This window comes from Rattus norvegicus, chromosome 2, assembly GCF_036323735.1.
Source record: "Rattus norvegicus strain BN/NHsdMcwi chromosome 2, GRCr8, whole genome shotgun sequence".
NCBI classification, from domain to species: domain Eukaryota; kingdom Metazoa; phylum Chordata; class Mammalia; order Rodentia; family Muridae; genus Rattus; species Rattus norvegicus.
Window position 1 is genome coordinate 240,336,134 of NC_086020.1, and position 25,767 is coordinate 240,361,900.

The 25,767-nt window shown below is 43.7% G+C and overlaps 1 protein-coding gene and 1 long non-coding RNA gene across 60 annotated transcripts in view; one reads left to right on the forward strand and one right to left on the reverse strand.

The window, feature by feature from the left end:
• The first annotated feature begins 8,507 nt into the window (after window positions 1-8,507).
• On the forward strand, window positions 8,508-11,308 carry LOC134486003 (uncharacterized). 3 transcript variants are annotated; one of them, XR_010064507.1, is made up of 4 exons: window positions 8,508-9,546; window positions 9,660-9,821; window positions 10,552-10,640; window positions 10,921-11,308. It is a non-coding gene; the product is annotated as an uncharacterized LOC134486003 (long non-coding RNA). The 3 variants fall into 3 exon arrangements; XR_010064508.1 differs by having other exon boundaries at window positions 8,544-9,821; XR_010064509.1 differs by lacking the exon at window positions 10,552-10,640 and having other exon boundaries at window positions 8,544-9,821.
• An 8,734-nt stretch (window positions 11,309-20,042) lies between these two features.
• Adgrl2 (adhesion G protein-coupled receptor L2) overlaps window positions 20,043-25,767 on the reverse strand; it is a 631,071-nt gene continuing 625,346 nt past the window's right edge. For 25 of the 57 annotated variants that reach the window (XM_063281223.1, NM_001302210.1, NM_001302209.1 and 22 more), the window contains 2 exon segments: window positions 25,552-25,680; window positions 20,043-22,137 (listed from right to left, as the gene is read on the reverse strand). In XM_063281223.1, the coding sequence (XP_063137293.1) occupies window positions 21,383-22,137; window positions 25,552-25,680 (884 nt within the window). In that variant the 3' untranslated portion in view covers window positions 20,043-21,382. 57 annotated transcript variants of the gene reach the window in all.

Genomic DNA, 25,767 nt, shown 5'->3' on the forward strand with positions numbered 1-25,767 from the left:
CAACAGAGGAATCTTTGAAACTTGAACCTTTTCATAAATATTTAACATACGCAAATTGAGAGAGAGAGAGAGAGAGAGAGAGAGAGAGAGAGAGAGAGAGTGTGTGTGTGTGTGTGTGTGTGTATTCCTTTGTTTCCTTGATTCTCACTGATTTGCTGCTTCTGTGGAAGGCCTGATTGGCTGTAGCATGTCCTCTGGCCTCCTCTGTCCTACACAGTTCACACGTTGCCTCCTCCCATTTGTTGCCTACAAAACCAGAGAACACCTGCCCTTCACAGACCCGGGAATAAGTCCTTCCACTGAAGCAAATAACTTGCCCCGTTCACTTGATCTCCTAACAAGTCAAGTGCTGTGTGTAAGCGGACTCCAAGAACATTAGAAGAATATGACAGCTGAGTGCAGGAAAGCCAGTTTTATCAAAAAGTTCAATCTATTTAAAACATGCTTTGGTAAAGCTGGCTTACATAAAGTCTGGGCTTGGAACCTCAGCTCTGAAGGGGTCCTTAAGAAGGGTTTGGAGCAGATCCCCGACCCTAAAACAGAACCACCTGAGATAGAAGAAAAATCTCTTCTGTTTTAAATAGAACACAAAAAAGATTTTCAAACCACCTTTCACAACCCACTGCAAAATTGGTGGCTTACCAAAACACCTCCAGCATAATGTAGATCATCCTTCAAATGTCCACTTCCTGTTTTCATTCTTTAACAAAACTGAACCCAGTTAGTTCCTTTTGAAACTGTACTAATCTGACTTCCACAGCCTTCAGCATAATTTCCCCTCAGATTATAGAATGTCCAGCCTTTTGGGGGGGGGGGTACATGGTCTGGACAGTCTAATTCTCTCTGTGTTTGTACTAAATTCATTTTTAAGTTCCTCATGTGACTTCCTGAAGGTTAAAACAGAGCAAAGTAGGGTTACATTGTTGAACTTAGTAAAAACAGTAACTCAGAGATCATAGCCATCTTGCTATAATGTCGGAATCAGTATTTCATTAAATAACCAGATCTTCGTGATCAGACGTATGTGAGCATGATAACTGAATTTCAACATGTTTATTATAAGTTTCCTAGCTTATGATTTTTTCATTATTTCTATGTATAGTTTTATATATTTTGTAATCTCATTATGTTTGCACAAAAAAATCTATCTATTTGCAAATGGTGTTTCCATACCCAGACCTCTTCATCTATAATTTTAAATTAAGGCAAAAAAAAGGAAAGTCCTAATTCTCACATTTAGGTTTGTATATGTGCTGTGGAGGCCAGCATGGTGTCTCAGTTTTGAATGCTCATGATGTTTCGCTTATTTTTGCTTCTCAAGTTACCCTCTGCTGACCTCCACAGAAAGTCACAGTGCCTTTATGATGCCGTCAGATTCTCTGTCATGTTAATCACTTCTAGAAACAAATGGTCTACCTTATGAGAAAAACTACTTTTAGTTGGTATCTGGGCCCATGTTACATTACTTATACATGATTAAAATTAATTTTAACTAAATAATTGATATTTTATGCTAAAGAACTAAAAAAATGCCCAAGGTACTTTTAAAAAAACTGTGGTAAAATAAATGAGATAAGATTTATTATTTAGCTATGGTTAGTCATGAAGTTCAATGCAGATTACCGTGCAGAACCTTTAACAACACTCACCTCTAGACCTCTGTTCATCTTCTTACCATGAAACAATGTCTGATCGACAAGAAACCTGAGTGTTTTCTTTCTCTTATTCTTTATTCTTTAACCTGCTGGGTCTTTGCATCTACTCAGTAGAAGGCCTGACTGTCATTGGCCCCGTTCATTACTTTCCCAGGAGGAAAAGGCTCTTTAGCCTGTTGGAAGGACACTTTAGTTACTTCTCCAAATCCCGGTGACCAGCACATATTCTCGGAGATGCCTCCCTTCTTCTCGGAGGCAAGACCAGGCGATTCTAGGACCCTTGTTGTTTGGCACTGATAAGACTCATGAAAAAGAACAGGCTACCGGTGTCTGCGCTTTCCCTTCCATTGTCCAGCAGCAGTGTATGATCTCAAACACAGGACTGTTACACAGCTACTTTCTCCAGATGGAGACGTTTCCTCCAGGAGGGGAACGGGAGACTTCTATCACTGTGGAATCTTAGGAAACATCAACAGACCTCTCTGGAGAACTCACAAGGAGTAAATAACTGAGAGGCAGGGACAGGACAGCTGCCGAGAGTCCTAACCTCGCTCTCAGTGATGCAGCTGTCTTTCCATCACCCAAGCTCTGGAAGGCAGCCTGTCCCACATGCTCCTCCACACAGCTCCAGTAAACTCATCTCTTCAGCAAGGTCGATGGGGATATGATATAGTCATTTCTCTTATGGGTCTCTCACATCTTGCCAGAAAAGGTCATACAGTCAGTTTGCTCTCATATTTTACTTAATAGATTTAGAAAAAATATTAATGAGTATTCAGACATGCATAGAACACAAGGTGTGAATATTGGAAGCTGCCCTTCTGAATAATATGACTAGTTTGGAAACACATATTTGGGGGGGGTGGGAAACTCCTACTGTGTTTGTTTGTTTTGTTTCTGTGTTTGTTTGTTTTTATGCAAGCAGGTCCTGTCACTGGCCAGGGGGCTTTTGTAGTTATCATTTGGTTTGTGATGCTGGAAACACAACTCAGGACCAAGGCATTCTAGATAAACATTCTACTGCCCAACTGTACTCCAGCTCCAGCAGAATACTCTTTAAAATGCTGACAGACTTACAAGTGTCCTAGTCTGCATTTGAAATAAACATTGTTTTAGATTTTATTTGAGGTCATTTTTTCATGACCAGAAATTGTCTTCTGATTCCTATACTACAATAGTAAAAAAAAATTAATAATACAGATTAAAGATCATGTCACAAAGTGTAGCTCAGTGAGGGAACGATTGCCTAATATCACTGAGATAGAAAAAAAAAGCAGCAGGAGGAGGAAGAGGAACAGGAGGAGGAGAAGGAAGAGAAGGAGGAGGGAAAGGAGGAGGGGAAAGAGAAGGGGAAGGAGGAGGAGCAGGAGAAGGAAAAGAAAGAGGAAGAGAAGGAAAATGACAACTATGATGCCTTAAGATTGGTTTTTTGGAACTCTGAATAAGAGGTGGTAGCACAAAACTATAGTCCAAGCATGTAGGAAGAGGACTGATGCAAGTTTGAGACCGTGTTGGGTTACATAATGAGTTACAGGCTAGCCTCAGCTACAAAGCAAGACCCTGAGAAACCACACACACACACACACACACACACACACACACACACACACACACACACACACAGAGAGAGACAGAGACAGAGAGAGAGAGAGAGAGAGAGAGAGAGAGAGAGAGAGAGGCAGACACAGATGCACACGCGCTCACAGGGATGTACACAGACGCACGCATGTACGCACACATATGCTCACCACACATACACCAACTCATGCATACACACACACACACACCACACATACAGATACTTGCAAGATTCAGTACAAGTCCCTGATGAAAAGTACAGGATTTTTTCTGTGTCTATTTGGACTATTCTGGAAACTTTATACTTTTCTTTAAAGTTTTGACTTATTTTACTGCCTTGCCCATATATTAATGCTTTCTAAAAGATATTATATATTTATATGCTAACATTTTAACTGTACCTGGCATTGTTTAAGTTAGGACATCTAGTTTTTAACCTACCAAAAGAGAATTTTGTCCATTCAGATATTTAATGTGTACATAACACATGCCAAGAACTCATGCGAGGAGCTGGGGCTGCTGCACAGAAAAGGAAACTTAGGGAACTCCCCAAGTTGGGAGCCATATTTAATGGAATTTAAAGCCCTAAATCAGAAATGCAAACTCACACTGGGGCAAAATCCTTGAAACTGCTTACTGCTGATAGGATCGTGGTGCACATAAGTCAGTGAGCCCCTGGAGGAAGCAGTCAGCTAAGACAAGCAAAGGAGGTCCTGGAGTGATTTACCCAGATCACCATCTGGATGAGGGGCGGGATGTGGGAAGTCAGGTGAGGATGTATAGTGTAGGTGGTATAGGTGGTTACAGGGTCAGATTATAGAGAGCTGTGAAGGTCAGGGCTGTGGATATTGCTGTCCAGAAGAAGGGTGTCAAAGGGAAGAAAGGAGCAGAGCTTTCGGAAGGACTTGTCTGGATTGTCTAGGAGTAGGGAGTGGAGGGTCTTTCTGCAGGAAGGCTGTGTGATGCAGTATGCGCCCAAGGCAGTGTGATGGAAAGAGATGGGATGGACTCGAGATGGGCGAATTGAAACAACCTGTTCAAATAGCCTTTCAAAGAATAGGTGCTCCGGGCCCAGCATCCCTTATTTTCTTCCATGAAAGGGGAGCCAGGTTGAATTGTTGAGTTGTTCAACGCACATGGCAAAGAGGAAGACCAGGGGGACCCCAGTCTTCTCTGAGGTCCTCTCTCTATGAGTCCCGCTCTCTGAACACTCCCCATCCTGTGTTCCAGCTTCTACCCTCCAAGTCCACTCCACCACAGTCATTCCTGACCCAGATGTGTAAAGTCCATCTAGTCGTACTATTTTAAAAGGTAAGCCCAAGCAAAGAGGCCAGAGAGATATTCCTTGTGGCTGCCTCTGATGGAGTACAAACATGGAAACTCTAAAACTTGGCACTGAGGATCATGCTAAGTGCGTTCATGCTGGCTTGAAGGCTCCATGGTGGCTGTCTCTGTGAAGATGACCTTGGAAGATGCTAGCATTTAAATTTGTGACCCTAAATGTAGTGGCAACTGGCCTCCATAGCTGGATAGGTCTTAGTTCAGTCTCTGAAAAACCGGAGTAGAACACACTTCTATCCTCAGCCTCACGGCTTGTGGGCACGAAGGGGACCTGAGACTGTTCCTGAGTCCCCAGAGACTACGGACTTACCTACTTCCCTAGCCTGATGAACACCCCCCAACAGACACACAAATACACACACACATACACACACACTCACACACACACATACAGGCACACTACACATACACACACACACACAGAGACACATACAGGCAAATATATAAACTCACACACACATACCAACTTACACACACATACAGACATACACACTACACACACACACACACACACACACATGCATACAGACGCACTACACATACACACACAGAGAAACACATACAGGCAGATATATAAACATACACACATACAAACTTACACACACAGACATACACACTACACACACACACACACACACACATGCATACAGACGCACTACACATACACAGAGAAACACATATAGGCAGATATATAAACACACACACATACAAACTTACACAAACACACACACACACACACACACACGCACACACGCACGTACCTACCCTATTCATTCTGCTTCTCTGGAGGCCTCTTACTAACACAGCAAACATGAAGTATTAATTTTATTAAGAAAATCAGTGCCTTATGTGCACTGTTCATTTAGGGCAAAGATTATACTGCTTCTCTGATGATCAAGCTAGATTCAAGAATAAGAAGGCCTCTAAGCGTTGTGGGTTATAAAAAGCCTCGGGGATACTGTACTTCATTTCAAATACTTTCACTTCATAACAGTGAATCTTTCTTACAATTCCCAGTTAAACATGGGTCTAGGAACATGGAAACTGCATCAACTTGCTACTGCTAAACATTCATATTTACAGCAAACCAATATTATTTAGTACCGGTTGTCTTTTTTTTTAAAGGAAGAAAAGTGCTTCAGCTGGCTATATAAATGACATTCTTAAATCTTGAAAACTTTATCTCTGCTCTTTGTTCTCTCCAGCACATGCTCTGTCCTTATCTGTTCTCACCTGCACTGTTTGTGTGTTCCTCAGTGTTAAGTCAAGATCGGGATAATTAAATTTTGCTTGAAGTTCAGAGAGAAAGTGATTAAATTTGAACCTAAATCTTCCTGAAACCGGTACCTCTCTTCTTCTTTCAGAGAGGAGAAATTTGACTTGCATTTTAGTACAAATATAATTATCTTGTTCGAGATACTAGATCTTTGGAGAAACAATACAATATTATCTCGTGGGGGAAAGAGAGGGTAATCAGAAATTCAAAGCAGGTTTGTCTTACGATTATTTTACATATTCAGGAGGTAATTGAACTTTGCTCGCTGCAGACATTTGCCACAGACAAATGACAGGCCTACCTAGGAAGCCTTCCTTAGCATAAAAGTCAAATGAGAGGGAAATCTGGTGCCTCTAGGAAGCAAGATGGGGGAAAACAAAGCAATATAGGCACCGAACGTTGCCGAAATCAGGGGCTGCTTCTGAGACTGTTGGTGTAGTGCCTGTCCAGCGTGCCCGAAGGCCGAGGTGCACTTCAGTCCCCAGGATCACATAAAATTGGGCATGATGAAGACTACTGGTGACCCCAGCACACGGTGTTTAGGGCAGAAGGCTCAGAGCCCACCCATCCTATTCTGCTCCCCGAGGTCCTGTTGCTCCGACAAACAGTGCTACGTCACCAGGCAATGGCAGCTGTGATTCATTCCCTCCAGAAGTGACAGACGTGACTCTGAACTGTCCAGATTTGGGGATCAATTTTCCATTGCGTGAAAGCACTTAGAAAGGGCGATCTCTAGCCAGATATATGTCACTGGACTCTCAAATTCAGTTTTTCTTTCTTTTCTTTTCTTTTTTTACTGGATATTTATTTACATTTCAAATGTTATCCCCTTTCCTGCTTTCCTGTCCATAAACCCACATCCCATCCCCCTCTCCCTTCTTCTATACAGGTGTTTCCCCCTCTCCAATCTCCCCCTTCCTGCCTCCCTGCCCTGACATTTTCTTAGACTGGGGGGTCCAGCCTTGGCAGGACCAAGGGCTTCTCCTCCCATTGGTGCCCAACAAGGCCATCCTCTGCTACATATGCAGCTGGAGCCATGGGTCTGTCTATGAGTACACTTTGGATGGTGGTTTAGTCCCTGGGAGCTCTGGTTGGTTGGTATTGTTGTTCTTATGGGGTTGCAAACCACTTCAGCTCCTTCAATCCTTTCTCTAACTTCTCCAATGGGGACCCTGTTCTCAGTCCAATGGTTGGCTGCGAGCATCTGCCTCTGTTTTTGTCATGCTCAGGAGACAGCTATATACCTTATTTTTTTAAAGCTTAGATTAAGAAAAGGATATTAAATGACTTAAATTCAATAAAAATATCCCTTTTGAAGACAAAATAATTTTGAAAAATCAGTAAAAATTTATTTTTGAATGAATTTTCTGTGAGTCACCAGTAGCAACATTAATGTAGTCTTCGAACCTTGGAATCTGCAGTCATATTTGAAGTGTAATATCAGGATTTCATCATTTAACCTTTTGACCCAGTTATAGTACAGTGCAGACAGAAATGGGCATTACTAGCCTTTTGAAGCCTGAAAAGATGACCTCAACAAGTTCAAATATCTCTGCGGAATTCGTATTCTTAAAGTCACGGGGCATTGTTATTTTAAATATTCATTGCTATATAAACTATTTTTATTATTTTCTTTTCCAAAAGAATCCAGTTTTTCTAACATCGATTCAATCCACCCTAAATTGAAAAGCCATTCTATTTCCTACAAACTGCAACTTTAATGTGACTGCACCCTTCACCCTTCGTCCCAAGTTGATTAGGGAATCTGAATGCAGAACTCAGAGTAGCATTCAGGGGAGGAGGCTGAGAGTTGGAGCCAGAGAGATAGCGAGCCCGTTCTTGGGGGGTGGGGGGGGTGTAGAACAAGGAGCAAGGGCTAATTAAAATTACAAGCTAGAGAGAGCAGGCATTGAGAAGAAGAAGCCAACCCTAGCCAATAATTCCAGAGATTAATCATACTTGATTTGCTAACATATAGATGTGTCCAGGAACTATGATGTACAAATGTCTTGAATACAGATCCAATCAACCCGCAGAACGGTAATCAGGGAGGCATATAATGAGAGCAGGGGCGTGATGATGAGGAACAGCCAACACTGGGTCACCTTGAAACACAGCAGGACACAGAAGCCCAAACCATCACTGATCTAAAAAGGCAGCTTCTTCAAAGAAAATATACTCTGTTAGATTTTGGACTTAAAAAGAGAAAAACAAACAAACAAGCAAGCAGCAATCGGTGACTTCCGGAGTTTCCTAGTTAGATGAACCATCAACTTGACGGAGTCCACAAGTTACCTGCGATGGGAGACTCGGCTAAGGGATTGCCCCGATCAGACTGGCCCGGGCGTGTTTTTGGGGGATCATCTGGATTGTAAGAAGGGCCTATCTCATTGTAGGTGACACACTGGCAGGTCCACGTCTGGAACTTTCCTGGGCGTGACGTCCTGGTCCATAGAAGAAAGCTAGCTAGGCATGAGCCTGCAAAGCAGCCAGCAAACAATGTGCCTCTATGGTTTGGGCTGTAAGTTCCTGCTTCAGTTCCTGGTCCAGCTTCCCTCAGTGAGAGACTGTGACCTATAATGCAAGCCAAGTAAGCCCTTTCCTCTCCTAAGTTGTTTGTAATCAGAGCGCGTTGTCATAGTAACGGAGCGAAGCACGGGGTTTCTGGGTAGAGTTTCCCAGAACCTCTTGCTCATTCTATCCTCCATGCGCTTAACCTCTTGAAGGGGCTCTGACCCCTGATTCCTATCCAGATGGTTCAATTCCGAACTGCAGTCAGGGATGGAAAACTGCAGGCAAAATCGGAACCAGTCATATTCTCTCACTGACTGTGGGCCTTCGGCAGTTCATGGGGGCAGGGCGGCGGCAGCAAAGGAGGAGCATCACTCGAGAATAACTAGAGTAGGGTAGAGCAGAGTTTTGAACATGGACACCCTTTATGCAGATAACACATTTGTTATGCTCAAGAGACCAATGTCCTCAACCGGGATGTAAGAACCCAGGAAGACAGCTACATGCAGTTCAGACTACTCTATCCATGACTCTAGGATCCCAGCCATGCCTGGCTAAGCTCACTCCCTCAATTCCCGCTTTATTTCTGATCCTTCTGTATGCTACCCTCATTCCTGACCGGAGCTCTTTTTTTTTTTATTACCTGTGCCCTTCGTTTGCAATAATGTCGCTCCAGAGTCTTAAACCAATATCTTGTCTCCACTCTTCACCTCTCAGTCGTACATGTCAGTCCCTCATAGCATCCTAGTTAGGCCAGTATCCTCGCAACATCATCAGATATAATGCTGTTGGTACATTGGGTCCGAAACGCCAAGCCTGAATTTGAGCATCCTTCCCCTGCTTCCTTACTAAGCGTGGGCTAGGAAGAAAATGCCATACATGAATGGTAGAGTATCATCGTCTGCCTTCCTCCACAGAGTTGGATTTTTTGCGGGGAGGAGCGGGTCACAGGGAGAAGTACAAGCGAGGGTCTTAGAATAGTGGACCTGGCTAGGGATTTAGCTCAGTGGTAGAGCGCTTGCCTAGCAAGCGCAAGGCCCTGGGTTCGGTCCCCAGCTCCGGAAAAAAGAAAAAGAAAAAAAAAAGAATCAAGGCTAGAATAGTGGACCTGCTGGCCAGGGTACTCTGCACATGGGTACCAGTGGTTTCATGGCATCTGCTGGTGGCTGCTTATTAACACTACAGGTAACTTTCTCCATTCTTCACAGTGCTCTTGGAAGCTAGGGACCGTCCCTAAACATAACAAATCTTCGATTAACTCATCAACTATTATGGCTCTTGTCTAAATACTAATTAAGGGACTGGAGAGATGACTCAGTGGTTAAGAGCACTGGCTGACTTCCAGAGGTCCTGAGTTCAATTCCCAGCAACCACATGGTGGCTCACAACCATGAGTAATGGGATCCGATGCCCTCTTCCGGTGTGTCTGAAGACAGCTATAGTGTAACCCTATGCATAAGGTCAGTAAATACTAATTAAGCTCAGGTGATTCTGCCCTTTAGGCTTTTAAGTAAGATGACATTGGGTCAGACTCCCCTACTGCACTTTCCAGCCCTATGGATGAAGGCTGAGTCTCAAGTCGTTAAGGTTTTGGGCTGATCACTTTTTAAAGGGACAGAAGGAAAGGATTCCAAGGCCAAATACATAATATACAGTAATATCGTCAGTGGAGCCCTATACAGCGAATAAAAGGTAAGAACCACAGCTTCACAGTCTCGCAAGGGTGAGATTCATGGACAAACCACATGTGAGGTATTAATATTGCAATATCCATGCCTATACAGTTAAAATGTAGGCCAGGGTAAACTATAGAAGTGGAAGTCAGGTGTGCTGTATTTGGAGTTGTAAGGTACAGGACAGAAGAGGCTCATGTTTCTGCATTTGTTTCTTGATGTAGGAACTATTTATATTGCATTCTTATTGGGGAAATCTAAGAATGTCAACTGTGGTGTTTTGTTCTGACAACTTGATTGGATTGAGAAAACACCTCTGGGCATGTCTGTTTGGGATGTTCCCAGAGAGGACTCTCTATCATATAGGCTGAGGGTCTTTGATAGAATGCAGGGAGCTACTGAGTCTTCCTGTCAGTGGTCACGATGGGAGCTCGTATGGCCGCCACACTATTCCCGCCAGAACATCTGATATCCGCCTGGATCAAGGGCTGAAACAAAACCCTCTTTCCCCCAAAAGAATCTCCTCAGGTGTTTCCTCACAGCCATCAAGAGTGGACATTGAAGGGTCTTTCACCAAATGAGTCAGGACTAAGTAATGCTGACAAGGTAAGAGGCTCCCTCCATGTTCTTCTCACCTCCCTTTCTCCTGAGCATTCTCAAGTCTCCCTCCACTAGCAGTGTCCTCAGTTTGCAATGATGTCTGTGCAGAGTCTCGAGCCCTAGAAGCTGATGTGAGAGAATACACCCAGTGCTAACACTGCATCTCCTTCTGTGCTGTGACCTGGGCTTTGCAGCAGCTCCTAGCTGCAAAGAAGTTGAGCTCTCTAGAGCACCCGTTTAGGCTTTCCTGGGCTATCTCCCTAACCATCCCCCATTTCCTCTGCAGGTCATCCCACCTGATACTTCTCCTGCACTCGTCCATCTCCCTAACACACTCGTCTGCTCTGACTTCATCCATCAAACTCCTACCTATCCTTCAAAACCCAGATCCAACACAGTCTCCGTAATAAACTTTCCGTGGGACTTCAACAATCAACTGTTCTCTCCTACGTTCTCACAGGAGCTGAGACTCATGCTGTTGGGTTGTCAGTGTCCTTGAAAAGTGAGGTGCTTTCCCTTAACGCTGGGGCCTGAGGCAGAAAGATCAAGAGGCTATGCTTAGCCTGGGCTTTTATATTGAGACCTTGTCTAAATAGCAGAAAACAAACAAACAAAAACACTTTCTTTTTTTCTGTCTGGGATGTCCAATTGCAGTAATAAAGTTCTCAAGACTTTCTGTTGACTCAAATTTTCATCTCCTGTCAGCTATTCTGCCTTGCCAAGCCTACTTTTCACTCATAAAATACAAGGAGTATTTGGTTACAGACTTGGTACAAGAATTAGAAGCTTAGAAAAACAAGTGAGACAATGCTCTCCATAAAGAGTTCAGTCAAAACTAGGTGCCCAGTAGACATTCATCACGGTAACTAGGGCGGGGTAAGGCTTCTTTTACTCTGTGCACCCATCCTCAGAGTGCCCACTGAAGTAACTCCGACCACTGAGACAAAGGAACTAAACAACTACATCCAGGAGAGAATGAGAGGGTGGAGGAAGAGGCTGTGGACTCGGGTGAAATCTGGGCACACATGTATTTTGTAAAGTAGCTAAGTCAATCCTACAGGGGCCCATGAGGCCTGCTCTCTTTTTCTTTGCATAACACAGATTATTGCATAGAGCTGAGGATCCCTTTGGGGCCTCTGAGGAAAGGAATTCCTTAGAGATAGGCGCCTGGTGGCTCCCGGGCCACTGCTCATAGGATGTCCCCCTGAAAATATTTCCTGGCCAAGCAGCTGGGGGCTGATTATTTTCCTCGAACTTGAAGTCGAGAGGTATGTATGCTGCTTACAATATCTTCCTAATGAAAGAGGCTGCTACTGAATCACTCACTGCCCGTCTGGCGGTGGGTGGCACGGGAGGCTCTTTACATATATTACCGATAATCCTCAGGCCAACCCTGGGCAAGGTAGGCTGATTCCAATTTTCCGGAGGAGGAAACAATTTAGGAGAGGTTAAGTAAGAGAGAAGAGGCTTAAGCCCATGTCTGTGAGAGTCCGAAGCTGCATAGATCCTAATACTGCCACTTCATTAAGTGATCGACACTAATATATTAGCATATAAAGGAACACTAAAATCGGGTAAATACGGAATAAATGGATAAATACTAAAAGATGCTGCTTTTGTTAACCTGTGTTAAAACACGTTAAACGTTTTAGGTAAATGTTAGATGTTGTAATTACTGTATTATATAACCAACTCTGAGGGTGTGTTTACATAATTAAACTGGCCTGTTCAGCAAAAGCCCTGGCGTTGAATAGGTCATCAAAAGTTCATTTCTGCAGGATCAAAGGTTTTCCGTGTTGGTTTGTGGTTTTAGAGCCCCAAACTGATGGCAAATGCCCTCCAGAAGCACCACCCAGCACCTCCATTTTCTCTTTCGAGTCAGTCAAAATCAGGCAGCAATTTAAGTAGAGACCAATGCATGAGGTCAGACCAATGTAGCAAGTCCATTGTGTTGCTTCTGACAGTTTCTAAGTTTGACTACATTTTACAGGAGTGGACTGAAGTGGTTAAAATGATGTGGCAAGAACCTTAGGAAATAAATTGCTCTGGTGACCCTTCTAAAAGGACCCGTAGGGACAAGACAAACCAGGGTTAGGGTTAGAATTAAGTTGCATCAGATATGGGGATGATGACTGGAAGGTCTAAGAGTCACAGAACTGTCACAAGAGGACACAGCACACGGTGAGTGGCGCAGCTGTCAGCCAGGACAGCAGTAGGGACAACCTACAAGTCTCTCTGTCAGTCGAGATTCTTTCCATGGTCTACACAGTTTCTACAATTTAAGGTACCCTCTCCTGATGAGACTTCTGACCTGCTGCAGGGCAAAATGGCAGCTATAGAAGATGAGGGGCAGGGAGTCTTTTTTCCCAAAAATAGAAGGAGAAATGTAAACACAAGCAATTTTATAATTTATATAATTAATATATACATACATACATACATACATACATACATACATACATACATATATTTTGACAGATATCTAGTATACTACTATAGTCCAGGCTGGTCTTAAATCCTGTTCTCTTGTGGAAGTCTCCTGATTACTGGGATTACAGGTAGAGCTGCCAAGCTTGGCAAATGCTTAAAGAGTTTTGAAAAAAAAGGTTATGAAGCCAGAAGAACATAGAGGCAGGAAAGAACAGAGGCAGGGAAAAATAATATATACATATATACATATATGTATATATACATATATACATATACACATATACTTATATACACATATACATGCATATACATATATGTATGTGTGTGTATATATATATATATATATATATATATATATATATATATATATAAATTTGGAAAGGGCTAAATGGGAATAAAGAAACGGAGCGAGGGGTGCAGGAGCAGGGACAGAGGTTAAGCATCAACAAACGATCCAGCAAATAGGACAGCTGGCCAGAAACTATTGACGGTCTCAGCCAGGCTGGAGCCCAGGGAGCAAATCCCCTGCTTCCACCGGACCCTTCCCTCAGCTCTGAGGTAGCCCTGAGTGTACAAGGTGCTTGAGGCTTAGGTGCAGACTGGTTCCTCAGGTCTAGCGCGGAGAGGGCGTGGGTGTTTAGTTCTCAAAGCTGAAGAGAACCGCCCTTAGGTAAGCCCACTCTGAATTCCAGTTCCTAGATGCTAGAGTGTGTGGCCTCAGGACCCGAGAGCAACCATGGAGCTTACCACAAGGCTCAGAAAGGGCAAGGGGGTGGAACCCTGCCATAGGCACCGGTCTATTGCCCAGCTTGCCGGAAGGCCTGGTTGGCAGGAGACATAGAGCCGTCACAAAGGGCCACAGGGGCGGGGCCCTGAAGACCATCTTATTTTAGTGAAAATTTCTCGTTTAAAGCAAAATATCACGTTTCTGTTCAGAGAGTGAAAAGACAGGGAGATGACAATATTTGAAAACCCTCAATGATGAAACGCACTTTAAAAAAGTAAATAACATGTCAAAAGAGCGCAAGGAGACTGAGGTGCTGTGATTTTCTTCACACGACTTTGGCTGTTTTTTAGTGTTTGGTTGTACAGGGAAATAAAAATAAAATCTCTGATATCTTTGTGTGTGTGTGTGTGTGTGTGTGTGTGTGTGTGTGTGTGTGAGAGAGAGAGAGAGAGAGAGAGAGAGAGAGAGAGAGAGAGAGAGAGAGAGGAGTTTTGGCTCCATTGCAAAGTGGTTAATCTGTATTACTTTTTTAGTCAGATGAAGATCAAAAACTGGATGCTGTGACTCAAATCCTGACATTTCTCCTACATTACAGCTCCTTCCTGGAGATTTTTTTAATTGAGTTATAGCCAAAGTGATAATTCAATAACCAGGATGGTCAGCATCACCTTTGACCTCCAACTCGGTTAACTGGTCTGCTTCCGGGAAGTGTTTCTGTGTTTGTTTAAGACGCTTCTTCTCTGATGGAAGAGACCAAACCATGAGGGAGGGGGAATCTTCTCTGACCTCCGAGCAAATTCAATGTTCAGACTCGTCAAAGAAGACATCTGAAGTGGGTACTGTCATTAGCTGGGAGCCCTTGAGAAAATTGTTTATCTTCCTTTCTATCTTCTCTCTCTCCCTCCCTCCCTCCCTCCCTCCCTCCCTCCCTCTCTCCCTCCCTCTCTCTCTCTCTCTCTCTCTCTCTCTCTCTCTCTCTTCCCTTCGAGGTAGGAAATGAAAACTCAGAGGACTGGGTAGAGGAGCACTGAGCAAAACTAGCGCAGCCGGCCAGCTCCCTCAGCAGCTATGCAAAGGGACACGGTGGCAAGTGTATTTCTGTTTCAACAAGACACAGTGATTCGGACGAATCTACTCGGTTTATCTTGTAAAAATCAGACAGCCCATGTTTGCGTGTAAAAGCCGCAAAAATCATTACGATCGATACTTAAGTCAGAAAACCACTAGTGAGTCTTCATTCTGGTCAACAGCCTCTAACAGCTATTGTTACTGCTCATGTTAGATCGCTATAGTCCTGTCAGCCTGTATTTACTTACGATTATTTATTTATTTATTTATTATTTATTTATTTATTTATTTATCTATCTTTAATCTTTTTACAGGTCAGTCATTATCCCCCTCCTGGTTCGCCCTCCAACAATCCCATTCCTCCTCCTCTTCCCCTCCAAGACTATGTCCCCACTCCCATCCCTACCCTGCCAGGCCTTTCCACTCCCTGGGGCCTCAAGTCAAGGGTTTGGTGCCTCTTCTCTCACTGAGGCCAGACCAGGTAGTCTTCTGCTGTCTGTTTCGAGTCCTTGGACCAGCTAGTGTATGATGCCTGGTTGGTGGTGTTAGCATTTTATCTAGACTCCACCCCACAGTTACATGGCAACAGCCAGGTGTGCCTGCCTCACTATAAAAGGAGCTGCTTAGCCCCTCCTCTCTCTTGCCTTCTTGCTCCTGCTCTGTCCTCTTGTCCGGCTCCCCCTCTTGCCCCATTCCTCTCTTCCCTCTCTCTGAATACTCATGGCTGCCCCCCTCCCTCTCCCTCCCTCTCTCTCCCTTTCTCTGTCTCTACTATCCTCTGAACTCCCCTCCTCATGCCATGCCTTGCCTGAACTCTATTCTATACTAAACCATCTGTGGATGGTCCCTCAGTGTGAAGGGATCAGCATGGGCCCGTGGAGGCACCTCCTTCCCACACACCTGACTACACAAACACCAAACACATTCTTCCCCCTCATCTTTATAAAACACACAGGTGGCTCAGTGTCTGAGAGATTTCAGGGGTCCAGGCTAGTTGAGACTGCTGGTGCTCCTCCTCCTCAGCTTCTTCTAGCCTTTTCCTCATTCAACCACAGGGATCCCCAACTTCAGTCCGTTGGTTGGGAGTAAGGATCTGTGTCTGACTTGGCTCCTGCCTGTAAGCACACTATAGTGTCAGCAATAGTGTCAGGCCTTGGAGCCTCTTTTTGAGATGGGTCCCTATTTGGGTCCCTGGACCTCCTTTTCCCCAGTCTCTTCTCCAGTTCTTTTAAGAGAGCTGCAAAGGAATTTTTTTTTCCTAATAAAGTCAAATGAGAAAGCCATGTGGGCTGGGAACGATAGAATGTTTTTTCTGGAGCCGAATTCTGACTCATGATTTAAAAATGCTTGTGAAAAACTATGCGGAGACCCATCAGTCATCACTGGTCTCTTAGGCTCACAGCACTGGCTTGCTTAAGGATTACTATGCCTTTGAAATATTTCCACAAGGCTTTCAGCTTCGATAGCACAACATAGAAAGATGTGCATATGCGTGTGCGTGTGTGTGTGCATACATGTGTATGTGTGTGTGTGCGTGTGTGTGAGTGTGTGTGTGCATGAGCTTGTGTGTGTGCATACATGTGTATGTGAGTGTGAGTGTGAGTGTGTGTGTGAGTGTGTGTGTGTGTGTGTGTGTGTGTGTGTGTGTGTGTGTGACCTATAGCAGCTGAAGAGTAAGTGAGCTTGCCTGCACTGGATTTCCTAGGGATCAGTTGTCACTTCAAACTCTCATCGTTTGTACACTAGGATCCATACACATAATGACATCTCACAACCTGTTCAGAAAAACTTCCAGAAACTATAGGCTTTTAAAACCGAACCTGCCTGTCAAGACTTCTGAGAACAGGAATGCCTTCAGGGGAGGGAGGGGGATGCCAGTGAGGTGGTGAGGTCTACTGAAACACTCTCTCTCTCTCTCTCTCTCTCTCTCTCTCTCTCTCTCTCTCTCTTTCTCTTTCTCCTTACCTGGGGATGTCAGAGCTATTGTTCATGTTCTGTCTGATTGATTTTGACAGGAAGTTGCTTCTCTGGACTTTCCAGCTCAGGTTAGTGGCCACATTACCTTGAGATGAACTTTGGGTTCCTGACAGTCCCCACTAGTACTAAATACCTCTTAAGGACGCACAAATAGTGTGGGCAAGGCACATGATGCTTGAAGAGGCTCTACCCTCAAGACGTCCACATTTTCCAGCTTGGTGGTGGTCTCAGCTATCCTTGTGTGTGGCCCTTTGGAGACTCAATCTGACCCAGCAGAAATCCCCACTCTGAACGTAGTGAAAATGGTCAGGATTTACCTCAAATCCAGTCCCAGTCATCCGAACTCTAACCCTCATGCTCTGGTCTGTGTGTGCTCTTTGAGGTCTCAAAGCCATGGGCAGGGAGCACCTGGAAGACACTCTTACCTGAAACATCTTAATTTTATTACACTGTGAAGCAACCTCACTTTCCCCCACTTGTCAGTAACGTTTCCTACTGAAGCTTGAGATTTAATGCAGTCATTTGACAGAAAGGAGGTGATCTGGAACTGTTTTCTTAGTGAAATATGTGGTGGGGAGGACCATCCTTAGAGAAAACGTCAAGGTCAAGAAATAAGACAAGCTGGCTTCCTTCCAGTAACCTTCTGGGAGGCAATCCTTTCAAGTTGTTCCTACTTTCTTTTTTACGAAAAATTATAATGGGTAAAAATTTTATAGTTCAAATCTTTGGACCCATCCCACCCCATGGAAGCAAAGTTCAGTTTTAAGCCTGAATTTCAAGCTTGAATTGAGAGAAACATGTATCACCCCCTCCTCTATTCATCTAAATACATGAAACATCTTTCGTCTGCTTACAGAAAAAAGGCACATGAAATTTGCTTCTTTAAGTGGAGGCAAGGAATTTGTCCTGGTTCTATTTTTTGGTGGGGAGGGGCTGGGGGGGTTGCAGTGATGGCTTACACTCAAGTAAGCACTGTTTTATTGGCTACCATCCCACCTCTGATGAACATGAATGGACCCGGCAGGGTATTTACACAACTTGTAGCAGTTTCTATATAACGGACTATAAAAGCATCCAAGGCGAACATGAGCATAGGGCTGTATGAACTACACTTTCACAGAGAGAACTTGAGACTTTTCTTTTACTAGAAAAGGAGACTCTGTAGATGAACCGGTATCGAGCACATCTAAGCTGAACAGGTGACAGCATTCTTCTTATGACCAAAGAGGAGTGACTCCCGGAGAGCGATGGTAAAAGAACAGTACAAGCTCACCAAGACAACCAGGGATGTAAGAACTGTGTATCCAGGACAACTTGGGCAGACTCAAATCAAGTAGACAAATCAAAAAGTCATCAGCAGTTAAAAAAAATTGCTTTTAAAAAGTTTGGGTCTGGAGCTATGGCTCAGTGGGAAAAGCGATGGCCTCACAGGCCTGAGGACCTCAGTTCGGATCCCAGCACGGGGTAGCCTGTGCTTATAACCCTGGTGCTGCAGGGAGCCACCGGAAGGTCCCGCACTCTCTGGCTAGCCTTTCTCTCTAAAGCAGTGAGTTCCAAGTTCAGGGAGACTCTTTCTCAAAACGTGCAAGTAATTAAGGACGACTACGACACCCTAAAGTAAACTTCTGACAGACACATGTGCCCACCCACAGAGACAAGTTCATCCATACAACAGGGAAGAGCGCCTGGACGCACTCATGTATGCACAGACACATGCGTGTGCACGTGCACGAGTACACACGCACTCCCACGCACATCTAGCCACTGTATACGTAGTTCTAAACTTGAAAAGTTACCTTGCTCTAGGAGGAATCCCAGAGGGGATTGAAAGCAACACATGCATATCCCTCTCAGTTTGTTTTAAGAAAATTTTGGCAGCAAAGATGAGTGGATTTCCAAATTGTGTTGTTTGGGGTCAAGACTAGTGAAAAATGGTTTTTCTGAACAGACCACTAACCACTTAGAAATCAAGTACTTGTTCTCACCATTTCGGAGTTCTGAGAACGGACATGGGGGAGAAACAAATGAGAATAATTGAGTGGTGCACACATGACCTTTTCCTTTCCTTACAGCATTTTTTTTTTTAATTCATGGTGAAAGCAGGTCTAGTTTATATACAAGAATTGGTGTGGAGTTTAAGACTCTGGAAAAAAAAAACCCACAAGGCAGAAATGCCAGTGCCTGCTTTTGCAACACCCTCTCCCAGCAAACAGTTTCATAAACTCTGGGCATTTTAGCCAATCGACCGCCTGGACTCTTTCTCAGAAGATGTCAAAACCTGGACAGTGAGGTTCTGACGGAGTCAGCTGCCCTTTAGATGACATGTGATCTTACTGCTTCTCTTCGAACATTTCTAGGGTCTACTGGGCCCTCCAGGGGCTATGTGAATACAAGGGGATTATTTCTCTTGGTGCCGGGGAAATGGCTCCGCAGTTCAGATGCTCTTACAGAGGACATAGGTTCCAGTCCCAGCACCCACATGGCAGCTCATAGCCGTCTGGAACTACAGTTTCGGGGCTCTTTTCTGGCCTTTCCGTGTAGTGGGCATGTGTGAGGTACAGACAGATGCACATACAGACAAAACACACACACACACATAAACAAATAACTATTTCTAGGTGAAAAATAGCCTTCTAAATTCCATAGGCATATCCCGCTGTATCCATGTAAAGCGATGTCTCACCGAGAAGCATCTGAGACCAAGCTTGGGTCGACGTTGGTAGAGACGGTTACGTTACTAAATGGAAAGATCTGTTCATGGTGAAAAGTTAATTGTAAATTTTGCACCTAGAGTAAGAGCTAGCCGTCATCACAGACCCTGCCATTCTGAGCAGCCTATTTTTAACGGTTCATAAACCGGGAGCATGTGCTTCAGGAATCGACCCTTTGCACAATACTTAGAAATCTGTTGAAGGGGACAAAAAAAATCAGGTGTATTTGTCTGTCCAAATTTAGTGTTACAATTATAATCCTTTCATTTATTTTTTTACAATATTTTAGTCCCGTCTACCACTCATTTTACAGACTTTGTGTCTGTGTGGGAGATAATTAGGATACAGATCTATTCTTCTCACCGCACAGGGCAAAGCAGGCCTATTTGCTTGCATTCTTTTACATAACTATGGTTACAGTCTGAGGGGAGATGGGATTGGAAAGGACGGCCTTGGTCGAGTCTACTGCTTAACATACATAGAAGTGCACATCACTACTTGAAAAAATTCACATTTATTTACTGTCAAACCGTGTTAAACTTTACACTGGATATTAGTGATAGGCTTGTTATTAACAGCTTTACACAAAGGGCTTGAAAGAGGAGCAGAGCTTTGCGGAAACAATTTACACGTCATTAGAACTTTACCATAAAATAAATTAATTACTAAATATAGGCAGAAGGAATATGGAAGAGTAATATTTCTGTTTTATTTTGTTTTATTTTATTTTATTTTTTTATAAAAGAATAGGCACCTTTTGTTCACTAGAAAGTTTGTGAGAAGTGCCCAGTGACCCCTTCGCCCTCTGTTCCAGAATAAACAGAGGGTTGACTCAAGACCTCCAGATTTCCCCACATTTGTGCAAGGCATGGCAGGACTTCAAAGAGTTTTCTCCCCATAAAACACACTCTTTTGGCAATAAGAAATTTAAGTGTAAGAAAGGGGGCTAAGCGGTCAGAGCAGACACCGTCTACAGTGGGAACCAACAAAGAGGGGCAGAAACTCACCATGGTGGGTGGGAGAAGAGACATCGCCTATTTTGTGCAACCAAGAGCTTGACACGATATTTTCTCCAAACTCTTTTTAAAATTATTTTAATGATATCTCAGTTGGACACAAATGTATTTATTTTTACCCTAGCAATAGAACAAAATATAATTTTCTTTAGCCATTAACTTTTTTTTTCTTCATGAGAACAGTTCATTGTACAGTTGAGGAAACATGAGATAAGGCCTGTGGCTTGATTGCTACTGGTTAAACATGGTTTCGGTGGCTGCCTTAATGTAAAAGGTTTGCAGGGAAGTGCAAACGGGTGCAGAATCTCTCTCCTGCTTTTCCAAGTCTTGTCAGGAAAAGTAAGATACAGTCAATTTGTCCCACAGGATCTTAAAGCCTACGTCTTGTATATAATACAATGCAGGCCTACAAAACAAAAACAAAAACAAACAAACAAACAAAAAAAACCCAAAACGGTAGGGTTCTATTTACAGACTCAGTTCACCAACTGCCGCGGGATCATGGCTGGGAGGGTCTCCTGTTTGTTTTACAATCTCTCTACACAGCAGCAGAAACGTAAAATACCTGGTTGGCATTTCTTTTTTCTTTGTAACAAATAATTCAATTTAGTATACTCTGTGTATATACAAAGTTTTTGCATGTTTTATAAAAATTCACAGAACCGTGAGGTTCAGTCCATTTTTTTTTCCTACAGTGGAGAACCGCCGGCCAGCAGAGCCGGTTCTACTGGCCGAGTTGGGGAGAGCTGCAGGGCCGGCTGGCACAGTCTTTAGCAGTTAATACTTGCATGTGGCCCTAGGAATTCCTTAGCTGTACTATTAAAGACTTGTTACCAGCTGCATCTGTCCTTCCCTGACGTCCCCCTCTGGGATGCACCCTTCTTTGTTAATGGGGATGATGTAGCCATCGCTATTGCCTCTGCTGATCTGGTAGCACATCTGGAGCTGGCGGCCAGCCCCAAGATTGGGCATACTTTTGTAGTAAATGTCCTCGTTCTCGCTCCTCCTGGAGGGAGACAGGTCCTCTGCCATGTCCGGGCTGCTCTCCGGGTAGGGAGAGTCTCTTAGGTTGGGCATGCTCGTGTACAGAGAGTCTCTGTTGGGGGACTGGAGGTGCTCGTCGGCCTCGGCCGTCAGCTGGGAGACGTAGCTGTCGGTTGCCTCGGGTTTCACTTTTTTCTGGGGTTGGTACAGAAGCGAGTGAGTCCGCTGAGGGATGAGCGGTGCCTCCAGCTCTTTGTGGCGGAATTCCAGCCCTGGGTTATCACCGTGCATCAAAGATGAGGCGTCGGCCACGATCGCGTCATCTTCGCTGCTGCTGCCGCCAATCACGGGTTTAACCGGGAGCTTGAGCTCCAAGTTGTGGGTTTTGTTGCTACCCCGGAGGTTGTTGTGCACTAACTCTGAAATGATCATTTTCTCAAACGCGGTGTCGTTCAGACTTAGTCCACAGTCCACAACCTGCACGCCGTCGTGGTAGTCGGCCTTGCGCAGGGAGTAGCTGTTGTTGAAGTTACCATTTAGCGGTAGAGTATCCATGGCGCTGGTGTCCCGGGTATTGTTCAGTGAATGTCCTGCAACAGAAAAGGGCGGAGTTACCGTTACTGCCTCTGCGCCTTCCTTGAGAAACTTCACTTTTCCTATACAAAATGTTTTAATGTCGTTCAGGACAAAGTTGAATTTGACACCTAACACTCCAACAGTGCCAGTCTTTCCTGCATCCCCAACGGTAAACAGTGGCAACCCTTAGATAACAGGAAGAAGTGTTATAAAAACAGTACTGTTTTCCAGGGAGGGAAAATGGCATACAGAATATATTACTTTATCAATTTGGGGGACACAGTAGTTCATCGATCAGGTTTTGGTCCAATTTTGACACATTTACAAACAAGACTTCGCTCCATGCCCTTGCATAGTTAATGCAAAGCGATTCGTTAGTGACGTTTACGTTTTAAAAGTACAAGACCATGGCTCATAAAATAAAAAATCAACAGAATTTGTCCTAAACAACACTAAATTAAAAAGGAACAAGCCACAAAACAGAACCAAAAAGGCAATGTACAACAGAGGCCCACAGAACTGGCAAGCAACTTTTAAACAACGTTCTAACATTTCCTTTTTCTGGAGATGAAGTTTAACACAAAAAAGGGGGGGAATGGGAGAAAAAAAATGGACAGATACAAGGAATTCATGTGGAACAGAGTCAGGCATCTTTCATACTGACAGGACCAGGGTCCACAAGCACCATCCAACAACACGACAGACAGCAGGTGGGGTGACTCAGTCTGGACAACTCACATTATGTCTGTCTGCTCAGCCTATGTGGCCTAAGAGTAGCTGATATATAAAAGAAAGTAAAATGATTTATTGAAACATGAAGAAGAATTCCTAAGCTTCAGCAACTTAGTCAGAGCAAGGGTTCAACAAATTAGATTTCCAGCAAAAGCAGCCTTAACTTTTCATTGAGGACTTCTTGTTCTTTTGAGTCGTGTTTGCTACTTGGTGGGATGTTTAATAGCAACGGCCTTAGGTTTCTCAAGGCCGAAGCTGGCCCGCAGCCCTGCAGACTGCATCAGTCACAGTGACGGTACCAAATGATCCAGCAGAGACTGCTGTGCGAGACTGGCCCAAAGACACCGTGGGCATGGAGGGCAAATGCAGAAATGTTGGAGGGTTCCTAAGTATGGGTCACAGAAAGTAAACCAAGAAGCGATATTAACTATGGAATGGGAGAAGGTGTCAGCCTCGGCTAATACATATATATTTTATTATTATTATTATTTCTAAGAGAATGAGAGATTGGGTACGAGTGCTTGAGATATGAAGAAAAATTCAGGAGGAAAGGAAACAGATGGGAACATGCAGTATTTGAATCGGAGTTGTATTTTCGACAGACACAGAGACATGTAAACTAAGACAGCACGGTGATTTCCAAGCAAATGGGGAAAAGTGAGAGAAAATTAAATGGTCTACACGATGGGAAATTGGGTTCTTCAACCTCAAAGTCCTAAAGGGGAGGGAAAATCATCTGTCTACAGAGAGGTCTGAAAAGAAAATTATAATAAAAAAACAAATAAAAAAATAAACAAATCAACAAAGAGTGGCATGAGGCTAAGGAATGAGACGGCCACTGTGAGGCTGCTGCATTGTATGCAAGGCTTGGAGAGGGTCAGGAAAACTCATTCTTGCAAGAGGAGGAGGGGCACTGTCTCTCAGTGCTCACACTCCACTCTTAAAGCTGCAGATATCTTAGAAAACTCAACGTCCTTCAAAAAATATGTCTCTGCGTGGGACGAACTTCATGACCAATAATAACTGATGGACAAGCCAGCATTAGCCCCATGGGAACAGAGAGAGCGAGGGCTCTCCTATCAATCACTGTGTTATGCAGACTCAATCTCTACATTCGGGAAAGCTATCCATTCCGTTTGCAGCACGCCCCATGGGCTATGAAAATGGCGCTGCGATTGTTATCTATAAAGGCTTCCTTAGGTTACTTGATTAGCGTCCCTCAAATAAGTGCGTCTGTGCCACACTCTTGTGTAAGGTTACTGTTAGAACACGCTGGGCACTCTTAGGTCGTCGCATGGCTAAGATGCCCGCATTTGTTCACCCTTGCTAGGAGGGTCAAATGTTTTTGCTTTCTTTTCTTTCTCTCCTTGCTTCCAAAATAACAAGTGGCTGGGTAGAATTCAAAAGGTGTTTTCTATGATATACTGCAGATTTAAGACCTCTCTGGTTTTGAAAAGGCATCTCTTTCTGCCCACGTTCAGGCAATTCACTTGAAGACTTTGCATAGCCTGTAGCAAGATTACTGTGGGAATGCAGAAATGGTAAGTCAATTATTAAGCGTTTTGACTGACAGTACTTCAAGGCTTTCGAGAGCAAATTATTTCAGCATTACACAGACTTCAGTGAGGACAGCATCTGCTACAGACCTCTAGGACTCATGAAAGCCACTACACAGAGATGCACCCTTGGAATTTGGTAACATTGTTGTTGTTGTTGTTACTGTTGCAAATTGAGAACCACTTGCCCGTAACATTTTTGTTGCAAAATTGTGAACCACTTGCCCGCTGAGTCTACTTCATGACTGCTAGGTACATTTTAATTGTGCCCGTTAAAAATCATGCTGAAAAAATTTACATTTGATAGGCAAAGTTAAGTTTGACTCCCATACTTGTCTCTCTGTAGGTTGCTAGAGGACAGCGTGAGGAAAGTAAGAGGACAAGAAAATGGAAAGAGAAGCTGCAGTTACGTTAACAAGGAATCGCAAGGAGAACAAAAACAACAGACAAACCGGAAACAAAATTCTCTGTTTAATTTCATTGCAGTTGTCACAAGTATTATAAGCTAGGTTTAGCCATAGGTTAAGATTTACCCAGATCTGAAAAAATTACTCTTAAATAGGTTTTTTTAATAAGCTAATAAATATAGTAAACAGGACAGGTTTACTCCCCCTCCCCCTATTAAAAGCCATGGGTACAGACTGACGTAATAGTTCCTGTACCCCCAAAGTTCCTTACAAAGCAAGAACCCTCCTCCATAAAGCTGCACCATACTATAGCTTTATTCTATCCATGATGCCGGGTGTAGCTCTCTTATCTTTAGCTAGCTCATTCCAGAAGCAAAATTGTGTCAGCAAGGTTTAGAGTCAACTGAACAATATATTATATAGATAGGATACCTCTAAATGATATAAATCTTGAAGATGGGCTCTCGGACCATGTGATGTCAGTCCTGTAATAATATATTAAGATTTATGCCACCTGTGTCAAAAACATGGACAGTTACTGCAAACCTACCACGACTGGGGTCCCACTATAATATAGTGCAGTTTTACAAGCCTGACATGGGGTACCTCACTTCAATATGAGAGTAAAGGTGCAAGAGTGCTAAGAGATATAGCAGTGGGTCACTTTAGAAATAGGCTCAGAGCTCTGTTTAGCAGCACAGAAAGATAGTTTTATTTGTAAGCGTAAGCACACCTGGTGAGTTAAACACGGGCGCTGAAGGGGCATTACATACAACTGTTTCAGCGAGCAATGTGTTATAGGGGTTGTTAGTGCCGTGGGGTCGAAGAAGAGGGTTTGTTAGTAGGTAATTGCCAGTCATTCCTAAAGCAAAGAAACAGAAAAAGAGAGTCCATCAGTGCTTGTTCCAAGGTTACAGTTGCAGTTTTTTTAGTTCATTCATTGGGCAGT